Source organism: Oxyura jamaicensis, chromosome 10, assembly GCF_011077185.1.
Source record: "Oxyura jamaicensis isolate SHBP4307 breed ruddy duck chromosome 10, BPBGC_Ojam_1.0, whole genome shotgun sequence".
Lineage (NCBI taxonomy): Eukaryota > Metazoa > Chordata > Aves > Anseriformes > Anatidae > Oxyura > Oxyura jamaicensis.
In genome coordinates, this window is record NC_048902.1 from 17,834,632 (window position 1) to 17,859,045 (window position 24,414).

Consider the following 24,414-nt stretch of genomic DNA (forward strand, 5'->3'; position numbering starts at 1 on the left):
TGGGAGACAGCTCCTATTCACGCGCTGCCTTCAGGAGGAAAGCTCCGGAGATGGAAGGGAATTTAGTCAATGTTTGCCCTTGACGTTGTAATGATTTCAGATTCAATTAATGCTATGTGGGGAGGCAGTGATTCTGAAACACGGGCCTTGCTGATAACTGGCTTGAGGGCCACAAACGTGCCCTGCTCCAGGCACCCACAGCCTGCCCCCGGACAGCAGCTGCCTGCACCGAACGGCAGCTCAGGCTTCTGTCATGTGCTAGGCTGCTCTTTAAAGAGGATTCATCACAAAACAGAAATATATAGCCATATATCCATCATTTTTCAGCTCTGGACTTGTTCAGCCAGCAGTCACAGCTCCTCCTCTCCACGCTCTATAGGCAGGAGGCAGGCAACACGCCTATTAGATTATTTCAAAGCCCCCAAAGGAAAAGATAAAACCCACTAAAGGGTAACACCAGCCCCAGAGACAGAGCTTTATCTCACCCTGATCAATTATCACGAGCACCAGACAGGAGCAGGGCGAGGAGACAAGGCACTGGGCTGGATGGCCGGGCAGGGTCCGGCAGGAGGCGCAGAGCAGCCGGCGTTATCGTGATCAGAGGCAGCAGGTTTGGGTTCTGGCTTGGTGGGGGCTTTTTTGTGCTTCTGGTTTGTCGTTTGGTTGGGTTTGTGTTTTGTTTTTTTCTCCCGCCTCCCCTCTCCTACAAGACAGCAGTTGCTTGGATCCGTTTGTGCAGCGCGAAGCCTTCCTGGGTGTCGCACATCTGAGCAGCACGGAGTGCCTGGGAATTAGCACCATGCTTGTCCGATACCTAGGGAGAAACCTTGAGAACAGCGGGCCAGCCTCGCAATTAATTCAAAAGATCTCCCTGCCTTTTTGATGCCACGGAAATTACTTGAACCAAAGAACAAGAAGATTTTTTTTTCCTTTTCTTTTTTCCCCCTCTTTTACCTTTACACCCCTTCGCCACACCCGCAGGGTGACCTATTTGAACCAGGCTGAAAAGCTCCATCCCGGCGCTCCGTGATACATAACTTCCATTTTAGTGAAACAATCCATCTGCTCCATGTGACTCAGAGCCTGCTTTAAGAATGCAATACTGTTTAGGCCAACGGTTGCACCGCACAAAGTGTTTTGTTCACATGCATTCCTTTGGGATGACAGAGCCTATCCACGGCTGTAACGGTTGGGGCCTGTGGTTTTTTTCCCTCATCCGCTGAATGCTGCAGTGACTAAGCTGACAAAAATTCCTAGCCAATTATAAACCCACTTAAAGAGACAGGCAACCCCCCTGCAACCTTCCCTTGCCATCCTATACGGGAAGTTTCTATACATAGAAAAACATCTCCTCCTCCCGAGGCCTGCACTGATAGAAAAGACTTTTGCCGCATGCTCGACACTTCCAACACGCTTCCCAAACGGCATCATTTCACAAAACTACAAACCTGTATCTCCCTCTCATCACCAAAGCAGCCCCAAAGGAGAAGCAGCCCCTCCAGATGGGTTTCGCTAACACGAAGCCAGAGGGACGGCTAACGGGGACGAGGAGCCTCCAGAGCACGGTTTGTTAGGAGGGGACAGCCAAGCGCCTATAAACCAAATGTGTTGCAACAAGGAAAAAACCCATCACGAAGGTCACAGCGATGTACAGGCTACAAGTCGGAGCCACCTAAGAGCGTAAGCTAACTGGAACCAGCAACAGAGAGAACTTGGAGTTGCCTCGAAATCCCTCTGAACGTGGAAATCAGCAACCAGATTCCCCCAAACACCAGCCACTGAAATCCCTCTGAACATGGAAATCAGCAACCAGATTCCCCTAAACACCAGCCATTGAAATCCCTCTGAACGTGGAAATCAGCAACCAGATTCCCCCAAACACCAGCCACTGAAATCCCTCTGAACGTGGAAATCAGCAACCAGATTCCCCCAAACATTCTACGAGGGATCCTCACGTCACATGCTGAATTCACGCTCGCCCGCATCATCAAGGGCCATACAAATGCATTTAGTAATTAGTCGGGGCATACAGAACTATGCTGTGGGCAGGTAACTACAAGTTCATTTTGCCCCACAAGACACAGTAAACAACCAAAAAAAAGAGAGAACAGCATGGGGTTTGTGAACTTCCAGGCTCTTTGCTTTAAAAACACAGATTACGGGCACCTCAGCCCCGAGATGTTATGGTGGGCAAACTACTTGCTAAATCATTTTTAGCGCTGAGCTGATAGCACATGCACATTCCATTCCCAACACTGGAAACATCGCCGGGGAGGGGGAGGAAGAGAGCGCCGAGAGCTGAACCAGGCTCAGTTCACCTCAAAGGGGGGAGAAAAAAAAAACAGGTAATTGTACAATCTGTATTAACATACTATTATCCGAGCATCTTTTATTACGAGTTAATTCTCAGAGCCGTAAACAGACTTGAGAAGGAAATCACGCTATTAGCGGGAAGGAAGGCTAAACAACAACTGTTTCATCACTGTTGAAGACTGAAAACTTGGTTGCCACATGAAAACAGCTTATGAAAATGCTTAAGGACAATTAATTCCTATGTTCACGTGTGTTTGGGGAAGGAAAAAAGAAAAATGGCACCCACTATTCAAAACTTATGGGGCACATTTCCTATCCGGGATTAAATGTAGGTGATTTTCACCTTTATTTCTTATGAAAAGTCAGCAGGCGAGTTCAGTGAACGTGCTCACGTGCCCACCTCTAAGCTTCCTCCAGCCCATTGCAGCCAAATTCAACTCCAGATCAGTCACCGCCAAAGACACGGCTCTACACATTCCACGCACACGGACAGCTGGGCAGCGCACGGATCTTTTTAGGGCCCCAACCAAGATCAGAAGACTGCAGCTCGAGCTCACGCTTCGTTAGACATCCCCACCAGCGATCCCTGTCGGCACAGAAATCCCAGGACAGGCAGCCGCTGCTTGGTCGCTGCTAGCTGGACTCCTTGCGTGGTGAGAGCCACAGACGTCGAGAACTGCAGCAAGCACTAAGCCAGCTTCGGTTTGCCTTGTCCCTGCGACATTTGCAAAAAAAACAGCTTTCCTCTGGTTTTACGATTGACATTTCCCTGACATTTTGCTAGCTATTCCCAGTTCCCAGTTGTTTTGCTAATTTATCATAAAATTTAAGGCTTACGCTGCATGTAATTAACAGTACAACTGCCTGCTCTGTTACCAAACATTTGCCTACTAAGCATCAATGGTGTCAGGAAGTCCCTCTAAGCAGGTTAACCAAAGATCAGGTTCAAGCTTAGTTCCATGCCAATACAGGGATGTTCTTCTATCTTCTCGTAAGAACTGGCATTGTTTTAACTCCCCACCCGTAACCACAGAGTATCAGGAGAAACTCAACCGAGGAGTTAACGTCCATGCAACCCATAAAACCAGGGCATGACTGTTTGCCACAAGTCATCTCAAATAATACAGTTGTTTTTCTGACAATGGAGAAGTTGTTTGGCTATGATACTTCAAGTAAATCCCTACCTTAATAGCAATCAAATGCACATGCAGGATTTCAAGATTTGATGAGACAGACCTGAAGCCATAAAAGACAGGCATGGGGTGGATCTCAAAGGGTCTTCCGCCCAGCCAGAGTTCAGTCCCGGCACGTCTAACAGGCTTTGACAGAATGCACAGAAAACTGGCCGCACTTCCTACCCTGAGCAAGGTTTTTGTGGGGTTCATCAACTTTACAACCGCTAACCCCGATCTCTCTGCAACCAGAATGGTCAGTCTGTACCAAACTGAGCTTCAGCATCCCACTATTATTTTAAAGTACTGTACCTCCACTGAAGTCATGGGAACATTTACTGCTCTGTATGAATTTCCCTTCCCTATTCCTTTAGGAAGGACAGCAGCGGAATAAATCTGTGGAGGATGCTCACTGGAAAACGACCGCACATCACCTGGTGAGTGTACACCTTTGGACTGAAAGATGAAGCAAATCAAAGCTAACGTAAAGTAGCATGTTTGGTCAGCAGAAAAAAAACTGCACACAAGTAAAAAACACAAGAACCAAAACCCCTGACAAGATACCAAACTTCTTCCCCTACAATTTCAAGATTTTATTCTTCACTCCAAAAAGTGTGCAAAAGTTCAACATTTTTGCAACTATTAAAAATAAGAACTCCAGCAAAGAGTCGTTGATGCACACAACTAATTGTGTCAAGCCTTTAATACTGGAAAACAGAACTCCAAAATGTGAAGCCCTCCCGAAAACACTACACATTTACGCCAGAAAGCAGATAGGGAGCCAAGACTAATATTAAACACTCGCACTTAGTTTTTAGTGACTGGTGCAGAGGCTGCAAGACTCGAGATGTTCCCTCCCAGGTTATGGCATCTTGCAACAGAACTTTGCTACGGTACAAAGAGAAATGGCAAGCATACGTTTGTTTAATTTTAGCCCTTTTCTCAGAATATAAACCACTGCTACAGTAATTAACTGCAGATTGGCCTCAACTGCTCTGCGGCCATTCCAGCTTACTAATTAAATATGCTCTCACAGCCATAATAAAAATTCTGGGAAACCTTTGGCTGAGGAGCAAGCTTCTCAGGAGGGGAGCGAAAGTCAGGAAAAAACTTCGTTCAGAACGAAAACACTAAAAAAAAAATGTTTAACATGCTCCAGATTTTTCTAACTCAGTGACACCAACTGTGCCTTGTACGATTTTTTTTTGTCTACCCTTCTATTTATTCTTTTCAGAAGATGTTTACTTGCTGGAGAGTTTGCATACCAACCCACCAGACAAACAACCTGTCCATTTCAAACTCCGTTCAGGTTTGTATGTTGTTGTTTTTCAAACCCAAGGAGAATACGATCAGCATTACATACGCTAGCTTTGCTTACCATCGTAGCACATCAAAACTACTTGCTACAAAAACTTGAAAAGCGTATTTATCGTCTCCTGCTGGTACAGGCAATTTCTATTACCTCTCAGGGTTAAAGAAACAAACAAAGCAAAACCACACACCCTTAAATGAAGCAGCAAACAAAAAAATGCATGCAGATGTAATTTAAAACAAAATAAGGGCACTCTGATGGAGCACCGCTGGCTCCCTACGTCTCTCCTCTCTCTGTGCCCTCCCTTCACATCTACGTGGTTCCTCTACAATCTGTTTTTCTCAAGGACGGAGGAGTACTGAGGGCAGACTCCCTGAAAGGGAAGAGCATGGAAGAGAGAAAGGAAAAAAATCCCAGCACGTGGTTTCGCCACTACTCTGCTGAATCACCAGGGAGCAGATTCCCAGATGGCGTACACTGGTAAGTACCGCACAAGTCAATGAAGCTATGTCAAACGATACCACTCGACTGCATTATCTGGTGAGCTCCGTGTAAACAAACAGGAGCAGATTCCGAATATTTGTGAGAATACATCATGTTACTGTCTCCATATGTTTAAACATTTTCGTAGAAGGTACATATGGACCACTCTTCCCACTCACTGTCATTCTCTCCCTCCTGTTCCCCATTCCCCACATACACTGCAGCTTTTCAGGCCACCGTCAAACCCATGCAGAAAGGAGTAAGGATACATTTTCATTGAAAACATTTTGTGCTCAGTTGCCATCTGCTTCTTTATCAGCCTCCAAATCCTCACATGCCTTTTCTGTGGTCTTTGGCTTCACACATTTGGAAGCCTCGCGTTTTTCACCATTGTGTTTTGAAGCGCAGCCTACGTGAGCTATTGTTTTTCATGTCAAATTCACCTCTTAAAAACATGCGCTTATGCTTATGGCCCTAATTCTCTTGACAATGTCGATTTAAACGCACTTTTTTTAATGCCAGTGCCAAATTAATTCTAAAGATCCCTCACGTGCTTCAGATACTCACTTTGTTTTTATGGAAAACGTGCTTATTCTGTCCCCAGAAGCTTCAGCCGAAGCCGTTGCGCCTTCTCAGCGGGGGGTAGCAGTCCGTCCTCCCCTGCCTCACCAAAGCCCTCGTCCTTCTTTTAGCAGGGTAGCAAAGGATGATTTTCAGCTAATACTGGATGGAGAGTTTCTCCCAGTTAATTGGGGGGTGGATGTGAAGTGGATGAATAATTAAGATGCAGTGCAAGAAAGAAAAAAACCACGCACATACTCCACAGATCATATATATGGATCTCTGCTAGTTTTGTGATTACTCTCCCACAGACAGTTTGCCAACTTCATTTCTCGTCGCCTCTGCAAGTGCAAAAAGCTCCTTAGGAGGCGTTAGCTGGACTCATTCAGAAAACCAAACACAAAGATTACGGCAGACAAGGGATCCTAAGCTTCCAGGCAGGCTTTCACGACTGTAATTTACATTTGGTTTATGCAAAGACCTAGCGACCGAAGCAGCAAACCTCCAAATTTAGTCGTCAACGAAAGAACATGGAAAACAATGGAAGTCTGCTTTACAGTAGGTCAATGGACAGGCGAAGCAAGCGTGTCACCAGTGACTGCTCTTTCAAGGGGCACAGCGGGAAGGGTTTTTCTGGTTCTCACATCAATCGCTGAGTAAGATGCAGGCAGCTTCCATAACTGTTTCCAGCAGTCACTACTGCCAGGAGGTGAAAAAAAAAAGAGAGGCTATCATCGTATTTGTGTGTCTGAACACTAAGTTTTTACCTTTTCCATCTCTACCTGTGCCCCAAAGCCCAACCGCTCATGGAAAGAACTTTAGTAATCTCCTTTTATCTTGAAACAGGTTTTTATGTGGACCTGCAACCAAACTGAATGAAGCACAGCTGACATTTGATATGCCAGAAGAGAAGTAGGTGCAAGTCAGAGAGATGATAGCATGCCAAACCCAACAGAGCATGCCGCGGCTCCAAAGAGAGCGAACTAGTAAGGCTGCTGCCTTGGGGCACTCGAAGGTAAAGGAATGTATACTACACAGAAACCAGGGCAACAAAACTGGCAGAGACACTGCCGACACTTTACGCTGAACCTTTACAAAAATTTTTTAAAGTTACAGCTTCTTTGTTGCTTGTTCAACTAAAGAAACGTCAATGGATTATTCTAAGTCAAACACAGCATATCCTTCCCTCTCTCCTCCCCTCCACCCTCAACATTGTTCCTGCACGAGTTATATTGAAGGAAGCACAGGGTTTTTCCTTTGTTTGTGAGCAAGAAAGAGAAGGAAAAAAACAACTTCCATTCAATGGCAAAACTAAACAGAAGCCAGGCTACTTGAAAGTACTAAGTGTTCCCACACAACGTTTTACCCACCAACTTGAGATCTTTCAGCGTAAAACCTACACAAGGACAAAAGAGATTTAATATACACTCCTCCACAGATCCAGAACAAAGAAAAATAAAAAGGCATAAATGAACCCTGAGTGACAGACAGCATTTTCAGTTCAACATTACTGTGACGCACAAGGAGAATGTCAGGGTTAAATTAGATACTACACCAGAAAAATATTCTCTGAAAATAACATAGGTCTCATGTCTTCACTGGTAGGAAAACACAGATTAAAACCACCCAGTCACTTCAAGTCCTTGCTTCTATTCTTCTTCGTGTCCTTGTGTAGTTTTATACAGTGTATCCTCTCCAGGCCAGGAGTTCATTGCCAATGCGTTCAAGCAATCTAGCACAACAGACAAAAAGCTTCCTTTTCAACCACTGGACATTTACACCTCCCTTGTTTTTCTTCAGAAAGGGAACACTTTGGCGTTTTGTCTTTTTTGGTTGTTTGTTTTGTTTCAAGACAAATGGCTGGCAAATTTTAAGCCTTCCTCCTAAAGTCAGGGGCTTATCGGGACTAGCAGATTAAATAGGCCCAACCTGCTCGCTCTTTATTTAATAGAACTTGGCGATTCTTGTTATGCTATGCAACCTAAGATACTCTAAACCCACATTGTTTTCCACAGTGTAATACTCTTTAACAAGCCTTTTAAGGTTCTTTTTCAATACTTGCTTTCTTCTTTGTGATCTCCCACAAAAGGAAGATGAAAGCATATAGGAAAAGAAAAACATTACTTACATCCCTGCTTTAAAAGCGCTGCCATCGCAGTATAACTATGACCTCATCTTATCTAAACACATCTCTTCTCATGTGCATTTGGGATCCAAATTATGTTAACATTCCCCTAGAAGTCAACAGGCTTTTCTTGCACATTACTTTTGTCTACTCCAAACAGCCGGAGCAGAAAGCGAGTTGTTGTATCCCATTAAAAACACCAGTTATACCCATTCAAATCACTGAAGGCAACGAGGTTGGCACAGCGATCACCTCGGTCACCCTCTGCAGACAACCGAGCTGCACTCTTAATGAGGACATAAATTCGGCTTGCTGAAGCCTAATGACTCACAGCCACACAAAGTAAGAAAGCAGCGCAGCTCACTTCCCTCACCTCCGACAAGTCACGCAGTCTTCAAGGAAGAGGCTGAGGGGCTTTCTTCTCTTTGTTTGAACACTAACTTTATTTCCTGGAAGAATTATTGATAAAATCATAGCCCCACAAATGCCTTTTCTCAGAGATGTTTTTGGCATGCGTTCACTGAAACTGCCCTATAAGGTGCTTTAATTTCACTTCTAATTGAACATGAGGGCTTCACGAGCACCTGATGACCTACTTAAGACATAAACACACAATCAGCTCTCCCAAATGACAGCAACCTGAACAACCCTGTTTCTGTTTTCCCTCACACAGGGGTGTTTCCTATCATCTAGTCAAGGCTGCCCATGGAATTTAGGAACTGTTCCTCCCAATGACGACTGCTTGTAATTAAGCCCCACTGATACTGCAGGGCTCAGCTTTCCTAAAGTTACAGGATGAACTCAAAAAGCCTGCCATGCAATCATGTTATCTGAGTAAACTATGTATTTGTTTACTCTATTTTTAAAAAGTGAGAAGAGATCAGGTTTTGCTTTTGCTCATGATTGCTATCAGAATAACATGAACTCTGTCATACCGGATAAGAACAAAACCAGGCAAGGATAACTCCACCGAGAGTCAAGATACCCGCTGCCTCTTTAACACTACACACCGTACTGGAACAAAAATGCTTTCAGTAAAAAAAATCTTAGGTATAGAATTTGTCATCACAGAAAACTCTGAAGATGCGTGCCAAGGGAGGCAAAGAACAAAGTCAAAGTGAGTTCAGTAAACAGCTTCAGCACAGCAGTGACCGGGGCACACGTAACATCACTTCAGCAAGGAGGAGGACATGGAGCTCGAAAGCCACCTCCTGCTGAAGTCCTCAGCCCAACTGTGCATTATTTCTACACTTAAACACCTGGAAACGTTTTCATGGGGAAGTAATCCAGAAAGTTTGGGGGCTTTAGTTTCTTTCAAGTTGTTTTTTCAGTCAAGTGAGATGATCCTCTTCTAGGTGGGGAGGAATCTGTCTAGTTACTGGGTAACTTGTCATGTGGACTACATACCAGGATAAAAGTTTAAGTTACTAATGAGCTTAAAATAAAACCACAAAATTAAACCTCTACTCCACAAAGAGGTAACAGAAACACAAGCTATTCAATTCTTACTTTTCTGGCAGTGGTTGGTGGTCCAGCAGCGGTAGTTGTACTCATTGTTAATAGAGGTCTTCTCGCACAATGGCTTCTCTTCCATTGTTCCTGGACACAAGTCCCCACATTCCTTTGGAGGTTTATTCCCAACAATGTAGTTATTGGACACCGCATCTAGGATGAGAGACCAGTCCACCGTGGAGAGGTAACACAGGTCAGAGTTCTTCTCAATCCGTATGGCCCCGCGAGTTATGTTCCTCAAGTTGTGAAGCCCAATCTCTTTAAGATTTGTCATTTCAAAGATAACCAAGGCATAGTTGTAGAAAAGGTTCCTCCCACGAATAACTGTGAGGTTGGGGAAGAGATCGCTGAGGCTTTCCAAGCCTGCCACACGGAACAGCAGCAAATAGTCAGTTATGACAGTGAGCTTTGGGAAGCGGAAGTTGCGGTAATCCTCTGCTTTAGAGATGAGCAGAATTTGAAGGAAACCCTCAATTACCGTACAGTTCTCCAGGCGTTTCAGCTCATGGATATCATTGCGAATGTCAACATTTGGCCCACAAACTGGAATTGTAGAAGAAAACAGGAAAGTCAGTAAACAAAACATTTTTAAGCTCTTCAGAACTGTAATGCACATTCACTCTTCCAACAGCCTTTTTTTTTTTTTTTTTTCCAACTTTATTAGGTTACCCTGTTAAAATAGGAAACAAGTAACTGGTTTACATACACACTGAACACCTAATTCCTTTAACCCATCATTATTAACGCTACCAGCAGCAGCACAGGGCTGCAAGCCACGTCCTTCAGCAGACAGAGGAACGTTGTGTGATTACTGCTGTTGAAAAGAGAGCTGCATTAGCTTGAGGGACATAAACTCTGTTCATCTGCACACCCTGCTTCAAATTACATCATGACACACGTGTGAGCAGGCCAGGGGCTCAGCCACACGACTCCCAAGAAGTTAAGTAACATCGAGAGTAATCCACCGGTCGTTACATTACTAATTTACCTCCCCTCCACACCCCCTCAAGATACATGGACATAAAGGTGAACGCTATCCAAAATACTACAACTTATGACTTTTCAAATCACTCTTTCTTCCCGGGGCCACAAGGCGAGCCAGCCCTGGTTCTCGAGGGCTTGCCTTGAGATGGATCGATCGGCAACCCCACAACGCCCACAGAAAGCTCCTCGGCACCTCCTGCACCGCAGCTGGGAGGAAAAGAAAGTGCTTGGACCTGTAACTAATGCATGGCATTCCGCTTTGCACGTTCCAGCGAACCAAGCTGCACTGATTTTGGCACCAAGGCACAAAAAAAAAGTTTCTCAAGTTCTAAGAAACACAGGATAAATTTATTCACAAGAACACACAGCATCACAGTGAGGAATTTCCCTTGGAAACAACAGGCTGAACTCAATGCACTCAAGAAAACAATGGCCCAATAGCACTGGTCCCTAATAAATCTGTTTATTAGGTCTTTCCATATTAGACAAGTACCACAATAATAATTTTAAAGGGACTGGAAGAAAAGTACTAATAATACAATAATTAGACACAAAACACACTTTGATGTAAAACAAAGAACTATGGTGTGGAGAGAGCTGTTGTTCTTGGACTCCCTCAGACTTGGTCTTCCGTGGAAAACAAGGAATAAAGACTCCCCAGAGTAGATAATAAAGTTGCTTGTAAGCAAACAAAGTAAAATACCAATTTATTTGAGAAACCCAAAACTTAAATAAACTCCAAGCAATTAAATTTTGTGGAAAGGTTCTCTTCTTACACATGCTAGGCTTAATTATTTTAACAACATTTTTTTCCTCAGACAAGAAATAGGTCCAAACATAAACTCTGGAGCCAAAAATATTAATTCTAACCCTGACAAATTCTCTAGAGATTCAGAAACCACTCTGACAATCAAAAGCAGTCCTTCTGTCCCACAATTCTTATCTAAAGCTAATAAGTTAAGCTAACAGAGAATCCAGGATGTGAATATGCTAAAACCATAGCAACTCTAACATCCAACAAGGACTTAATAATATCCTACAAGGACCTCAAAGACAGGTAGGACACCAAATGATTACCGGCAGATAATACACATTAGGGGCAAAATAAGAACCACGCTTCCGTGCTAGCAGGACAATGAAAAAAAAGAAAAAACTAACCACAATAGGACAGGATCTTTGCTGAGAAACAGATGTTTTCTAGGCAACTATTACCTAGTCTTCCTTCTATTATGTATTGTAATGGGAACTGCTGCACTAGAAGCCACGACCAAGAACGTTCATTGCCTAAACCTCAAAAACAAACAAGAAAATCCTACTGTACCAAGCAAAACACTTGGCCTTCAGGAGCAGTGAGATAAGAACCTCCCATTTTAGCATATAGTGACTACAGAATTGCACACTACTGCCTGGAGTAGATGTGTCAAAGCTTTAACCTCAAGAAAATTACACCAAAACAAAACAAAACAAAAAGGTGAATGAGATGAGTTGGCCCTACCCAGCTTTAAAAGCCAGATGGGAGAAGGAAATGTGAAAGATACCCAAGACAGCAGATCTGATAATAGATGCACTGGTCATGTGAGGCGACAACGTGGTGACATCTCCCAGATCTGTAGCGGAGATAACAGTAACCTGGATGAAATTGCTTCTGCAAGCTGGGATCCAAGCCTTGCTTCCAGCTTCTGAAACTTTCTTCAGAAAGAACCATCCTCCCACCCATCCTCAAGAGACTGTGCCCTCTGCCCGAAGCACAGCTCAACAATAATATCAGCAAGTTTATGTTTGGACATCGGACTTCTCCTTCCTTTGGGGAACAAAGAAGTAACAACACAGTGTTTCTCCAATTAAACTGTTTTGGTTTCTGACTCTACCTGTTGGCAGGACAAGGTGAACAGAATGGTTCCTCTTATGGAAGAGCAGAAGTAGCAAAATTTATTTTACTGCCATAAAATTTTAGACAGCTTAGCTGCTCCAAGCCCTTTATTTTGTTAAAGAAATAAAATTTGCACTTGCGCTGACATTTTGCAGGCAAGGTTCCAGAGTGATGGGTTTAAAAACAGCTGAGTTACAATACCCTAAAGAACAATTTGTAAAAGAAATGGCAGCAACCGTTAACTAAAACATTATATATCTGTCCATGCATCTATTCCGAGGCTGGGCTTACTAAGTCATATTGGTTTTAGCTTTATGTTTGTTTCAGCTTGAAAGTTACTTAATTTTAGATATTTAATGCTTTTATAAATCAATGAGATTCCTGGAACTTTATGGAAAAAGTATGCACTCACTTGCCTCAATTATGAAACATCATCCCCTTAATACAGAAAGGATGAAGTCCAGCAGGCTCGAATGTTAGCTATGGCTTACAGACGAGCATGCTGCTGACATTTGTGATTTAAGAACTTATTAGTATATCTAGCAAATTGTGTTTTGCAGAACTTGATGCATATAATGAGAACTGCAGAGACCTAAACGTGAAGTAGGACAAGCACCTTGGCCCATACTGATGTTTGGAAAAACCAGTTCCAACTAAAGCAGTGTTGGGTTTTTTGTTTTTTTTTGAATTCTTTTTAAAGTTTACACTGTTCACAAAAGTTAATTATACCACAATGCATCATCTTTTTCTCACGTTTTTCTCCCTGCCCTGAAAGGGATTGTATGAAAAACAAATTAATCAGAGCTCAAAGTCTACTACAATTTCCATTTGGCAGTGCTGTGTTTTCTTTGGATCCCATTTTAGAGAAAGAGTATGCAGACTTACAATATAAACTGACCTGTCAGACTGAAAAGCACATAAAATGCTCTTTAGAGTATTTATTTTCCATCTAAGAGTTTTCAATATTCTTGCTTATATTGTTTTTTTAAATATGACCAGTGTAACTCGTCTTTGCTTTGTGTTCTGTTCCCAACTGGAAATTCACTATTATGTATTTATTTTGATTGCTAACAGAAAAATAAAAACGCAGTATCGGTTTTTACCCTGCCATGAGTCTCAGGTAGGTTATCAGCACCAGGATAATGACCACATCAGATTTATGCTGTTTTCATTCAGCTGCTTACAGACTGCCCAGCCGTTCCTTGAACTACCTACCTTGTCTCAGATTTATTCTAAACCAAACCTAATTCTAAGCGGGAGATTACTTCTTTAAAGAAATACTTAGGTATTTCTTTAAAAGATAACCTCCAAAATACAATAGAACAATGAAGAGAAGGAATACATCCTTTACCAGACGAACACAAACACCTCTCTGGACATAAGGCTTTAGTCCAGAAGTACCCACCTTCACCTACTACCCAACTTGGGTTCCTTTTTTTCTGAGAGCATCCCAGTGACATATTGCATGGAAACTTCCAAAGGTAGCACAAAAACCTGCTTCGAGCCGCAGTCCTTCTGAGGACCTGCAGCCCGTTCCTAGTCACAGGACAAATCTACACCTGATCATGAAACCAAAGGGGGCTAATAAACTACAAAGAGCTCAACCTAGCAGTTTCTTTTCAACCTCTGCTATGACTTGCAAACGTTCATTTTGATCAGACATACATTTTGACTTGGCCAACAGCCTCGTCACCTTGAGGAACACGTGCTATTTAATCCTCACCCACCACTGAAGAACCATGTGCTCCATGACTTTGCTCTTCCTACACCTCCACTCAACTACCCCAGGAAGCACTCGCCTGCTGCCCCGCAGCGGTTTTGAGGAACCACTTTTTTTTTTTTTTTTTTTTGCAAAACAGCACACTGCAAAAGACAAATCAACACAAAGCCTGCTGCAATTCCCGCTTGCTACAGCATCTTCTGTCACAGCCCTACGTATACTGACAGCAACGGATCTGTTACTGACATGGAGGTGTCAGAGGGCAGGATCCCCAACGCATTCTCTATAAGGGTTCATTTCCTAGGAGAAACCTGCAAATATTTCAACGCAGTGTAGTTCTTTGAATCAAAGACAAGCTCTTGCCTCCAGATTTGATATTGCAGTTATTCCATTTAAGAATTCTAAATAAGCAAAATTTTAAAGTTTTTTATTCTTGAAAAAGAAAAACCAAACCCCACTTTTCTTCACATTTTAGGCCTTGCCTTGGGCCTGTTTTTTTGGGGCAATGCTGGAAGCCTGTACTACCCAACGAACAACCATCCCCACACGGCTCACCACCAGGCCACGGCCAGCCGAGGCAGCACCACAACCCCGTGGCGAGCTGATGGGCCCCGCAGCCTGGGCCTGCTCCAGCTGGGTCAGGCCTTCGCAGCCCTCACCTGCGAGGCCACACTCGCTTCTGACAGGAGAATCAGGACAGAGGGCCTGCCCTTAACATTTGCCTTCTGACCCCCAGATGCGCTCCTGCTCACCTTTCTCCCATTCTGTGTGCCCGTGGTGTGCTACCAAAGCAAGCTGTGAACTCTCGTTGTTTTGCCTCTTTGTGAAAACGGCCTCCTTTGTTTCAGAGTGGGGGTGCAAAGCTTTATTTTAAGTAAGGAGCCTGGATACCTTCAGCTTTTCCATTAAATATGAAAACAAGAAACCCAACCACATATCCCATTACGCTGATCGCTGAAAGAAAGCACTGAGACATGGAAATTGTTCCAATTTCCTATCTTCTTCCCACTCGAGGGGTGTTAACACCCATCCTGAGGGCATCTGAGATCCACAAGGTTCAAAAGTGGTTTTTATTTATTTTGATTATTTTGTTCATCTGTTTACTTTGTTATTTATTTCAAATGGGGGGCACTTAGTTGCTCAACTCCTCGCAGCCCTGAAACGCTGCACAGCACCAACAGGTACAGTACGTGACTGTCAGCGCGGGACGATTTCTTACACAAAGAGAGACCTACAGGGCCCAACAGAAAAAACAAGCCCAGCTCGGTGATGTTTGGCAGAGCAGCTCTCTCCCACCACAGCTACCAAAGGAAAGCCTCCCTCTGCCAGTAGCGGCTCCCTGGGAGCGCTGCAGCGAGGCCGGCTCTCCCCGTCAGCTCCTGCTCCTCCCCGGCCTGCTCCTGCTCGAGTCGCGGTGGCTGAAGGCAGCAACGCCGCTCTCCCCAACTCCCCTCAGAGGCTCGACCACGTCATCCTTCAGTAATGTCAGCATAGAGCCGCAGGCTTCGCGGGGAGATCGGCACCTCTTCCAAACAGGGTTGTTTACTCCCCGCGGAGCCACTTCCTTTTAATCCCGTGTTTTTTAAATCTATGGCAGGTCTTTATAAAAAATATATATTAAAAAGTGTCCAAAGCAGCTACTGAATGTGGCTGCGGTCCAGCAGCGCTCATCCCAGATCCACAGCATACAGTGTCCTTTTCAAGGCACGCATCTCCCCCGTTGCAGTCTCTTTCATAACAACAAAGAAGGCGCTTATTGTACCGGATGGATTCAGATCTGCATAATGCATAATGGTCTGCATATTGACATGTTTACTATATATTGGATTAACTCAATAGAGGGGCTGTCTGGCACACTGGATAAAAAAACAGCGACAAAAAAAGATCCTGCAGGCACTTGAGGGTTAAAGAATAACTTCAGCTGGTGGCAGCATCCTGGCCTCCAGGTTACTTGAAAAACTGACTCGAATCAGGTTACAAAAAAGGTACTAAACTTACAATAAAGCCCTTCAGCAGATTTAAAAGGAGCCTCTTTCCTAAACAACCGTAATTGTTCAGAAGGGAAGCAAAAGGACACATCAGTGGAAATGGAGAGTAAAGTGTCTGAAAACATTATGCCCCTGAAGATTATCAACAGGGAGAAGTAAAACTTGATCTTAACCCCTCTCTTTGTTCTTACTGCTATCTATTATGCTTGCTTTAAGAAAGCCATCAGAACTGTCATACAGCTCTGAAGAACAAAAAACTGAACTGATTTGGCCATCTCTGAGCAGGCTAGCACTGCAGCCCAGTCTGGTCTTAAGCAGAGTTCGGCCCTGAAGTTTCACTCCAGGATTTGTAAAGCCAGGTAAGGCTGAGAAGGAGCACGTTGGCGACCACAATTTGTCTTCAAGCCTCTGAAAGGCTTCAGCACAGCTGTACTATCTGCAGACGCAGGGAAAAAATTACTCCAGAAACGTACGGACTCTTTAATTGCATACTACGCAAAGAAGAAATTAAACGTGAAGCTCACAGAAATCAGCGGTTGGAGCGATTTCTTATGACACTTTATATTAACACAGGCTTCCACCACCCACTACGCTCCTGGTTTTTGCCTTCGTAGTGACACTATGAATGAAATATATATTTTAGTGTCTTTAATGTACTTACACAACCTCCCACAAAATTTCTGTACTCTCTAAGCTCACCTATCCTGTACGTGTCACATCAATCACTTGCTCTCTTCCCAGGGAAGCCAGCTGCTGTGTTACCTCTTGGGATGTCAGAACCAGTAACAAGGAAGGAACTAAACCTCCACGCCGTGATTGGAGTCGTCTCCCAAGCCATTGAACTCCTGCACCACTTCGCTGAATACGCTACATCAACCACTCAAGGTTTACCAAGCTTTTCTGATTTCCTCTCTGCACTGTAGAAAAAAAAAAAGATAAAAGGCACTCCACATGCCATAAACATCCACCAGTTTAGCTTTTGCTAAGCAAGTCCACAGCTGAAATTAAAATTCTGTGTTTCTAGCACTCATGCAGCGCTGCCATCTTTGGCTTGCAAAACATGAAAGGGAATGCTCAAACCCAAACAAAAAACAACTGTTTCCATTTGAATGCAAGTCTTGAGAGTGTTCTTGTTTACATATCTAAGGCCTGGCTTTTTGTTCATTTAATTAAAAGTCAAGCTTTGGAGGACAAAGCTAGACCACAACAATCTTCTCAACTCTCAAGGGACTGCCGATTATACTGCAATGTAACCTGTCATTTCTGGGAAATATGGTCTGTGATCATTAGCTTACCCTGTGTCCCTCGTCTCTCCCAATGCTATTTTACAGGAGTCCTCTCTCCTAGGTTTGGAAGGAAGAAGTGGTCTTGCAAGGGGCAAATCAGATTTGATCCACATACCCAAAACAGACTGAATACCCCTTCTCCACACATGTACTGCTCATCTCCCATAGCGTCTCGAAAAACACACATTCTATTTTAATTTTCCCTTTTACCACTCTACTAACTATATATGCCCAACCCAAGGGCCATTGTGTTACCGAGCTGACCAGAACAAAACATTGACAAAAACAACACACAGAAGGACTACAACCCACATCACAAACTCAGACTGGCTCTGCCTTTTTGTTCTTGCAATTTCAGCTGTCATTGGCTAAAGATATCTCTGGCATTGCTGCTTTCCATGAACTTCCTCCAACTTCCCCATAAGTATATACAAAAAAAAATTCAGAATAAATCACATTTCTGTCCCTCATCTCACTGACTTTCTCCCTGCCAACATTTTACTTTGAATGTCAACGGGAACAGCAGCTCCACAAAAACAGAGCCAACAGAATGAACTGAATCCCTATAATAATATTGATTGATGTCTTCTCTACACGGCTCACCAGAGCAAGTAGCTCTAGATTTAGCCTAGCTCACATGAAAGCATCTTCATGACAAAGTCATCCCCAAATTAATCCTCTCTCTCCAAGACAGCACTGACCCAGCACATCCCTCAGGGGTTCCTCTGAAGCCACATCTGTTAGCTCCCGCAACTGCAATAGCAGACCATGAGTGGCTCACTTGGCATGGATTTTTGTTTGTCCTCCTGGGTTCACAGGGCAAAAAGGGAAGAAGGTATTGCAGGGCTAAAATCATTTAAGTGGCTGAGCTTGCAAGGTAACACTTGAATCCCCAACGATCAAACCAAGTCCATCTTGAACTCGGTAATCGTCCCAGGTTACAAAATGTGTGCAAGACCCTGCCTCTCAATAAAAGAGGGAAAAAAAAAAAGCTAACAAAGATCAAATCTGCAGCAAGTCCCTCACCCATGAGCATCCATTATGTGTCAGACACCAACAGTCCCTGCCGGAGCACTGTGGTCAGAGCTACCACCCCAATCCCTGGTGAGGTATTTGTGTATTACAGGTGAGTGAAGGAGGTTAGAAGCACCAGCCGAATGCAATTGCAGAGTAATTCCAAAAACTACACTGCAGCACTTCAGGCTCACAATACGGTCACGCTGGCCAGCTTAAAAGAAAATTGTCCAAGTCAAACAAAGAAAAATTCTGCAATAGGAAGCAGGTAGAGCCAAATTACAATTGACAAGTTTGATTCTTATGAGGAAGACTGGCATCAAACCTCTGTGCTCCTCTTGCCCTGCAGAATCACTTACCTGACAGCACCACGAAAAAAAAGCATGCAGAAGCAACGTAACACAGAATTGACTAGGTGGCACGTTACGATCAATAACCATGAGCATAAAACTTTTTTTTTTTTTTTTTTTTTACTGGGGTAATAATGTTTAAACTCTATGCCAGTAGCTTCAGCCTAATGCCTGCTAAAGCAGAAATGGAAGACTAGAATTACAAGCTGTTTATAACACTGAATTTATGTTTCACAATCTGTGATGACAATAGAGCTTAACAAAAATTCTCTCTCCTGGGGACTGTTCTTCTCCACCTTTAAAAAATCATTGTGTGCATGAATTTATTTATTTATTTTTGGAACCGTTGTCTACACCACCAAGTGACTCAGCAACTGGCTGACAGAAACCTATGGGATGTACACTTAGGATGCAGGGATAAGCAGCCAATTCTCCCAGAATGAAAAATCATCATGTGGCTGGGCTCAGTAACTCACAGCTAGGGACTCCACTCTGCTGTTCGCTGCCTGCCGAGCTGCCATCCTGCCCTAATCTAGCAAACTGGCTTCTCCATCAAGTTTACTGCAACTTATTTTTTTCTTTTCTAAAAACTGAGTGGCCAGCAAGGCTGGCTTCTTTAGACTTCATTAGAAGCAAACTGCCAAAACGCTACTATACCGTAGTAGAGAACTGCATTCGTCTTCTAACGGTCAGCAAAAGGATTTAATAAAGAAATACCAGCAAGTTTTACTTAGCTACACAGAAATCCACAGAAAAATGACAGAAAGCTGATGTAATTACTCTGAACAATATGTAAGATGTGACTATTATCCTATGCTAACAATCTCTCCTACTTTCTCAAGAAATCCTGCATTCTCTGACCTTCCACAGTAGTTGTTCCTGTTTTAACAAACTGAACCAAGACTAATCCCAAATTTCCACTTGAACAGAGATTTAAGACAGTTTAAATTGCACAGAAGAAAAAGACAGTGCTACCAAACATCCCTTAACGAGCAGGGAGCCCTCCCGTCCCTCCCTTCCCATGGCAGCCACGCAGCTGAAGATCACATCGGTCGTGCTGCAACCTGTTTTCTCCAGGCAGTTAAAATATGACCAACTCACACCCCTCAAAAAGAGCTTTAAAAGTATTAAATTACATATATCCAAGTGCTGTGGGGCTTTCCAGTCATGAGCTAACTAGGCTGGAAAAAGAACCTTCCTCTCCAAACACAAGGTGAAACACGCGAGTTGGCACCAGAGGCGAGGTGACAAGTTCAGGGCTTATCAACTGAGAACCACTGCACCAGAACAAAATTTAAGACAAATACAAACCAAAGGAGCTGTAACTGTAGCAGTCCCCATGTGAACTCACTCCTCTGGACAGTTGGGTGCTTTTGACTCGCTTTCAGTGTCACAAAGAGCCTGTCCAGGAAGTGCTCTGGGCACTGAACAGCACCATTCACACAGGGTATTTATTGTCCCAGAGGCTTCCCAAGAGCAGAACACTGTGATACCAGTCAAAGCGCCTCTGGCCACAAACAAAGCTCCCTCAATGCACCCAGGTGAGAAGCAACCCAGTAAGCACGGTTTAGCACAGAAAAGTAGTGCCCTCTGAGACAGTCAGCTACCAGAAGCTCGAGTTTTCATTCCTCTGAAGATAAAGAACCGTTTCCCACCCTAAGAGTATGGAATTGTCACAGTATCTATACACATCTTCTGCTCCACAATGAGCTGATCTTCCCCATAAAACACTGGGGGGGTTGTTAAAGAAGTGCCAGTTGAGGTGTACTCCGTCACTTGTTCGCATACACATTTAAATTCCAGGTGATGTTTCCGTTTTGCATTTTTATACTGCCTAGGACAGTGGATTTCCAGCCCTACACACAGCTTTAGACACTGCCCATAGGCTCAGTGGATAGTGCACGACGCTGTAATTCTGGCTAACAGAATGATTTAGGCATTTAGTCAGTCTAATTGTACAGTTCTTTTGCTTGGCAACCGCACTTACTGTCACAAAGATGCTAAAATATTGTTAGAAGAGGATAGGGATGGCAGAGGAAGTAGAAGAATTATTATTCATCCTCCAGCAGAAGGAGCCTGGGATTTCCCAGCTACAGAAGCCAGGATGCAACAGCTTGCCCTAATGCATTTCTGACCAACCCACCCGTGAGAAAAGACAGGGTCAAAGTGGGTTAGAGAAATACAGCCGTGACACGCTTCACTCAGCAAACCATCACCAGCGATAATCTGTTCTGCTCCCTTTCTGAGCCAAAACTTGGTGAGAGGAGAAAGTGTTGGAAGAAAGGGCTGCAGGAGGCCACGGGAGACAGGACTTAGAGCTGAACCAAACAGCATCAGCAAGCCTGCTGGAGGCTTGAGCACGCCAACTTCAGGCACCTCCCTCCACTGGGATCTGCAGCTGCACACACTCGTTCCAGAAGGCAAATCGAGGCCAAACTTGCTTGAGATGGAGATCTGGAGGTTCAAAGATTGTCCTCATGGTTATTTTTTCACCCTGTACCTTGTGTACACAACACACTCATAGCCAACGATACAGCTGGAGAACATACCCTACACCGAGTTGTGCTAGCTCCCTGCTATTGTTCCTCTATTTGTTCTGGTCATGGAGAAGGTGACGTAAGAAAGCAGAAGAAACGTGAGTCAGAAGGAAGAGATGCATAAAGTCAAGGAGACAAAAAAACAACTGGAAGAACAGAGCAGAGGACTAGCTCCTACCTACGTGATTCCACCACTGAGTACATACATAAACACGAAATAGAAGTTAGCTATTTTATTTTGCACGTACACTTCAGTGAGGGTTTCTTGCTTTTAAGCTTACTGGGACTGGCTAACTACTAAATGCTGATTTGTCACTACATTTTTAAATTCACTTTGTACTTTTGCTAAACCAAAAGATGAGTAATATATTTACTTAGAACTAAACATCTTTAGCCAATTCTACAGAGGGATGCCACACCAAAACCAGCCGCCAGTCCTACAAGGTAAAGGAAGACTCTCATCCCCACTGCAAAGGATGTGTCACTGCAGCAACCCCCAAAAGTCTTCTACCTATCGTTACCAAAAAACCCACAGTGTAGGTAAAAAGGATCTGCACAGGAAGAAAAAAAAAAAGAGAACAACTCTTTTCCAACTGCTCGCGACAGCTCGCTTGAAGGCAAAATCACTTGGAGAGCACAGCTGACGGACGGTCCTTGGCCTCGCCTCACTCATCTGACAGCTCTACTGGCCTCTCGTGTTGTGAAAGAAAACCACTCTATTTGTGCAAGGCTAGTTGCTTCCATGTTAAGAAAACATATCTGAGCGGACTGTGCTTTGCTTTACCATATGCCAGCTTCATTCAGCTTCAGAAACCAGGAATTAATCCCTGTCTTTCCTCCACAGTTAACCAGCAATTTAGGGAACAGACAGGCATGAATTCACACACCACCCCCCAGATCCGTGAAAGGTCACACGCAGGCACTAATGCCAAAATTTCTAGACCGCTCTGGAAAAGGCAACCACCCAAAGAACAGGACTCCTGCAGTGATAGATGTGCCGGGCAGCACCACAGCAAGAATCACCTCTCGTGTCTGTGTGGGTACCAAGAGCAGGCTCGTCCCCATCCTCGCCCCTCTCCTCCTTCCCTCTCTTCTCCCCCGAAACAGGGACTCACCTCTTAACAGCCACATCGCTCTTGTGCACCCTTGCCTGAGGGCTGATGGCAGTAAAACCAGGCACATTTTATCCCAGCTGCTCCGGTCCCGCCCAACATCTTTGCAAAAGCCCACAGCTATCAGGCACCTCGGCCGAGGCACAGCTGCAAACGGACTTTTCGTTTGGTAGAGACAGCACAAGAGGATAATATTGAGTAAACACCACTGAAGAGTCCTGCTTTAACCTCAGTTTGGATACCTAAAGTTAAGTCAAACCGAAGAGGAAAATGAAAAGCAGCACAGATGAATCAGAACGGAACTTCCACGCGCTGGAGGGGAGCTGCTGCAGTGACGCTGCCAAAGCCTGAACCATCTCCTTTCCAACCCAAGTCATGTTTAGACATTCCTAGCCAAATTAATCCAAAAATCCCAACTGAAACAACTTGTGCAGGAAAAGGAGAAAAGAAAAAAGAAAAAGAGGCAATCTGAAGTAAATGTAAAGTATCGTATATCTTCAGGATCACACCAAGAGGTTTTGTTCGTGTAATGGGCCAAATCCTGCTCGTGCTATCAGTCCTTTCGAGTCGCTGCCCTTCCTTCACTGCATTAAAAGCAAAGCATCTTTCATAATTCCTCTGAAAGGCCTGAACAAGTGCCTAAACTTCCACGATCTGCTCTCTATAGCCTTGAGCAAGTGTGACAGGAAATGGACACTGTTCTCCTCAATGGCTGCTTTCAAGCTTTAAAAATAATAATAATCATAACGTCAATCAGCATTAGGCCTATTACTAGTTTGGAAGATGCAGAGCAGGAAATGGGGAAGAAGAGAAAGGCAATGGAAAAAGGAAGAGGTTTGATCTTCACACAATCCACCTGAAAAACCCTTACTTCAGTGACCTGGTAAATAAGCAATTTCAGATGTTTTAAACACCCTGCACTACCTTCTGAAACTTAACCAAGCTAAAGAGAAACGGGTTAATTACATGCCTGATTCTCTGGAGTATTCCAGCAGGCTATGCGTTACCTTGTCCTGAAGGGACAAGACGTTCTTTTGGTTGTTTAGTTTGTCTAAACCAAACAAACACAGCGTGGCCAGTGCTGAGGTGGCCCTTACCAGGACTTCCACGAAAGCAGGGGAGGACAGGGCTGCAGGTTTTCTGCTACTACAAAGCGTTTAAACCTATCTGCTCCTCTGACATCCTCTCTCTCGCTCCTCTCGGGTACTGATCACGAGAACAACCAAGGCATCTGACTTACTGGGGAATATCCTGCTGATTAAAAAAAAAGCACAATACTTGAGAGGATACAAAGCACCACTCCCTAAAGCGCTCTGCTTTGTCAGCACAACAGCCTTCTTGCCATTTCAAAGGAAAAATGGCCATACCGATTCCCTAAAATGCGAGTATTATGAAAATATCACGCATTTAATCGGTTTAACAAAGTGCTTTTATTACAGCACATTGCAACACAGACGGTATGTGCCAAGGTGTAAGGTGATGCAGTATAGCTGGAAGCATTCGCAGATTCTCCACATGCAATGGTTTGGGGAACTGCAGTGCTCACTGCCAATAAACCCCCTTACAGCTCCACGACTCTCATTAAAACCACCTCTCATTAAGACCGGGACATGCCTTCTAAGTGTGGCTGTTACTTGTGAACTCACTATACCCTGAAGAAACAGTCAGACTGCTCTGAAAACTAGTGCCCTTTCCGTGCTTCACCGCATTTCAACCACCCAACTCGGCGTTTCAGCTTCTCCTAGAGGAAAGCTCTTGACACCCTCTCAGAGTAATTTGGTTCTCTGGCTGTTCCCTGCAGAAGCCTGACCACCTGAACCAGCTGCTCTGAACGTGGAAAGCACACACCTATAGCAGGTCAGAAATCTGGGAGGTGTTTTTTTTCCTGCTTTGTTTATGCATTTGTGAAGCAAGCTGCTCTCAGACGGCAGGAACAACCACCGCTCTTCCCCCCCATCTCAGCTTTCTGCAATCCTAGATATGACAACATAGGAAAAAGCTTGTACAGGCTTTCCAAGAAAAAATATGTTTTTCCTCCTGTTTTAAGGCAGCGTATCAAAGTGCACGTCAATGGC

General features: G+C 44.1%; 1 protein-coding gene across 2 annotated transcripts in view; it reads right to left on the bottom strand.

Moving 5' to 3' along the window:
• The window catches only part of IGF1R (insulin like growth factor 1 receptor), a 172,398-nt gene that overhangs the window by 135,237 nt on the left and 12,747 nt on the right, over window positions 1-24,414 (bottom strand). For both annotated transcript variants that reach the window (XM_035336180.1, XM_035336178.1), the window contains exon 2: window positions 9,476-10,021. In XM_035336180.1, coding sequence (XP_035192071.1) covers window positions 9,476-10,021 — 546 coding nt within the window. The remainder of the gene's footprint in view (window positions 1-9,475; window positions 10,022-24,414) is intronic.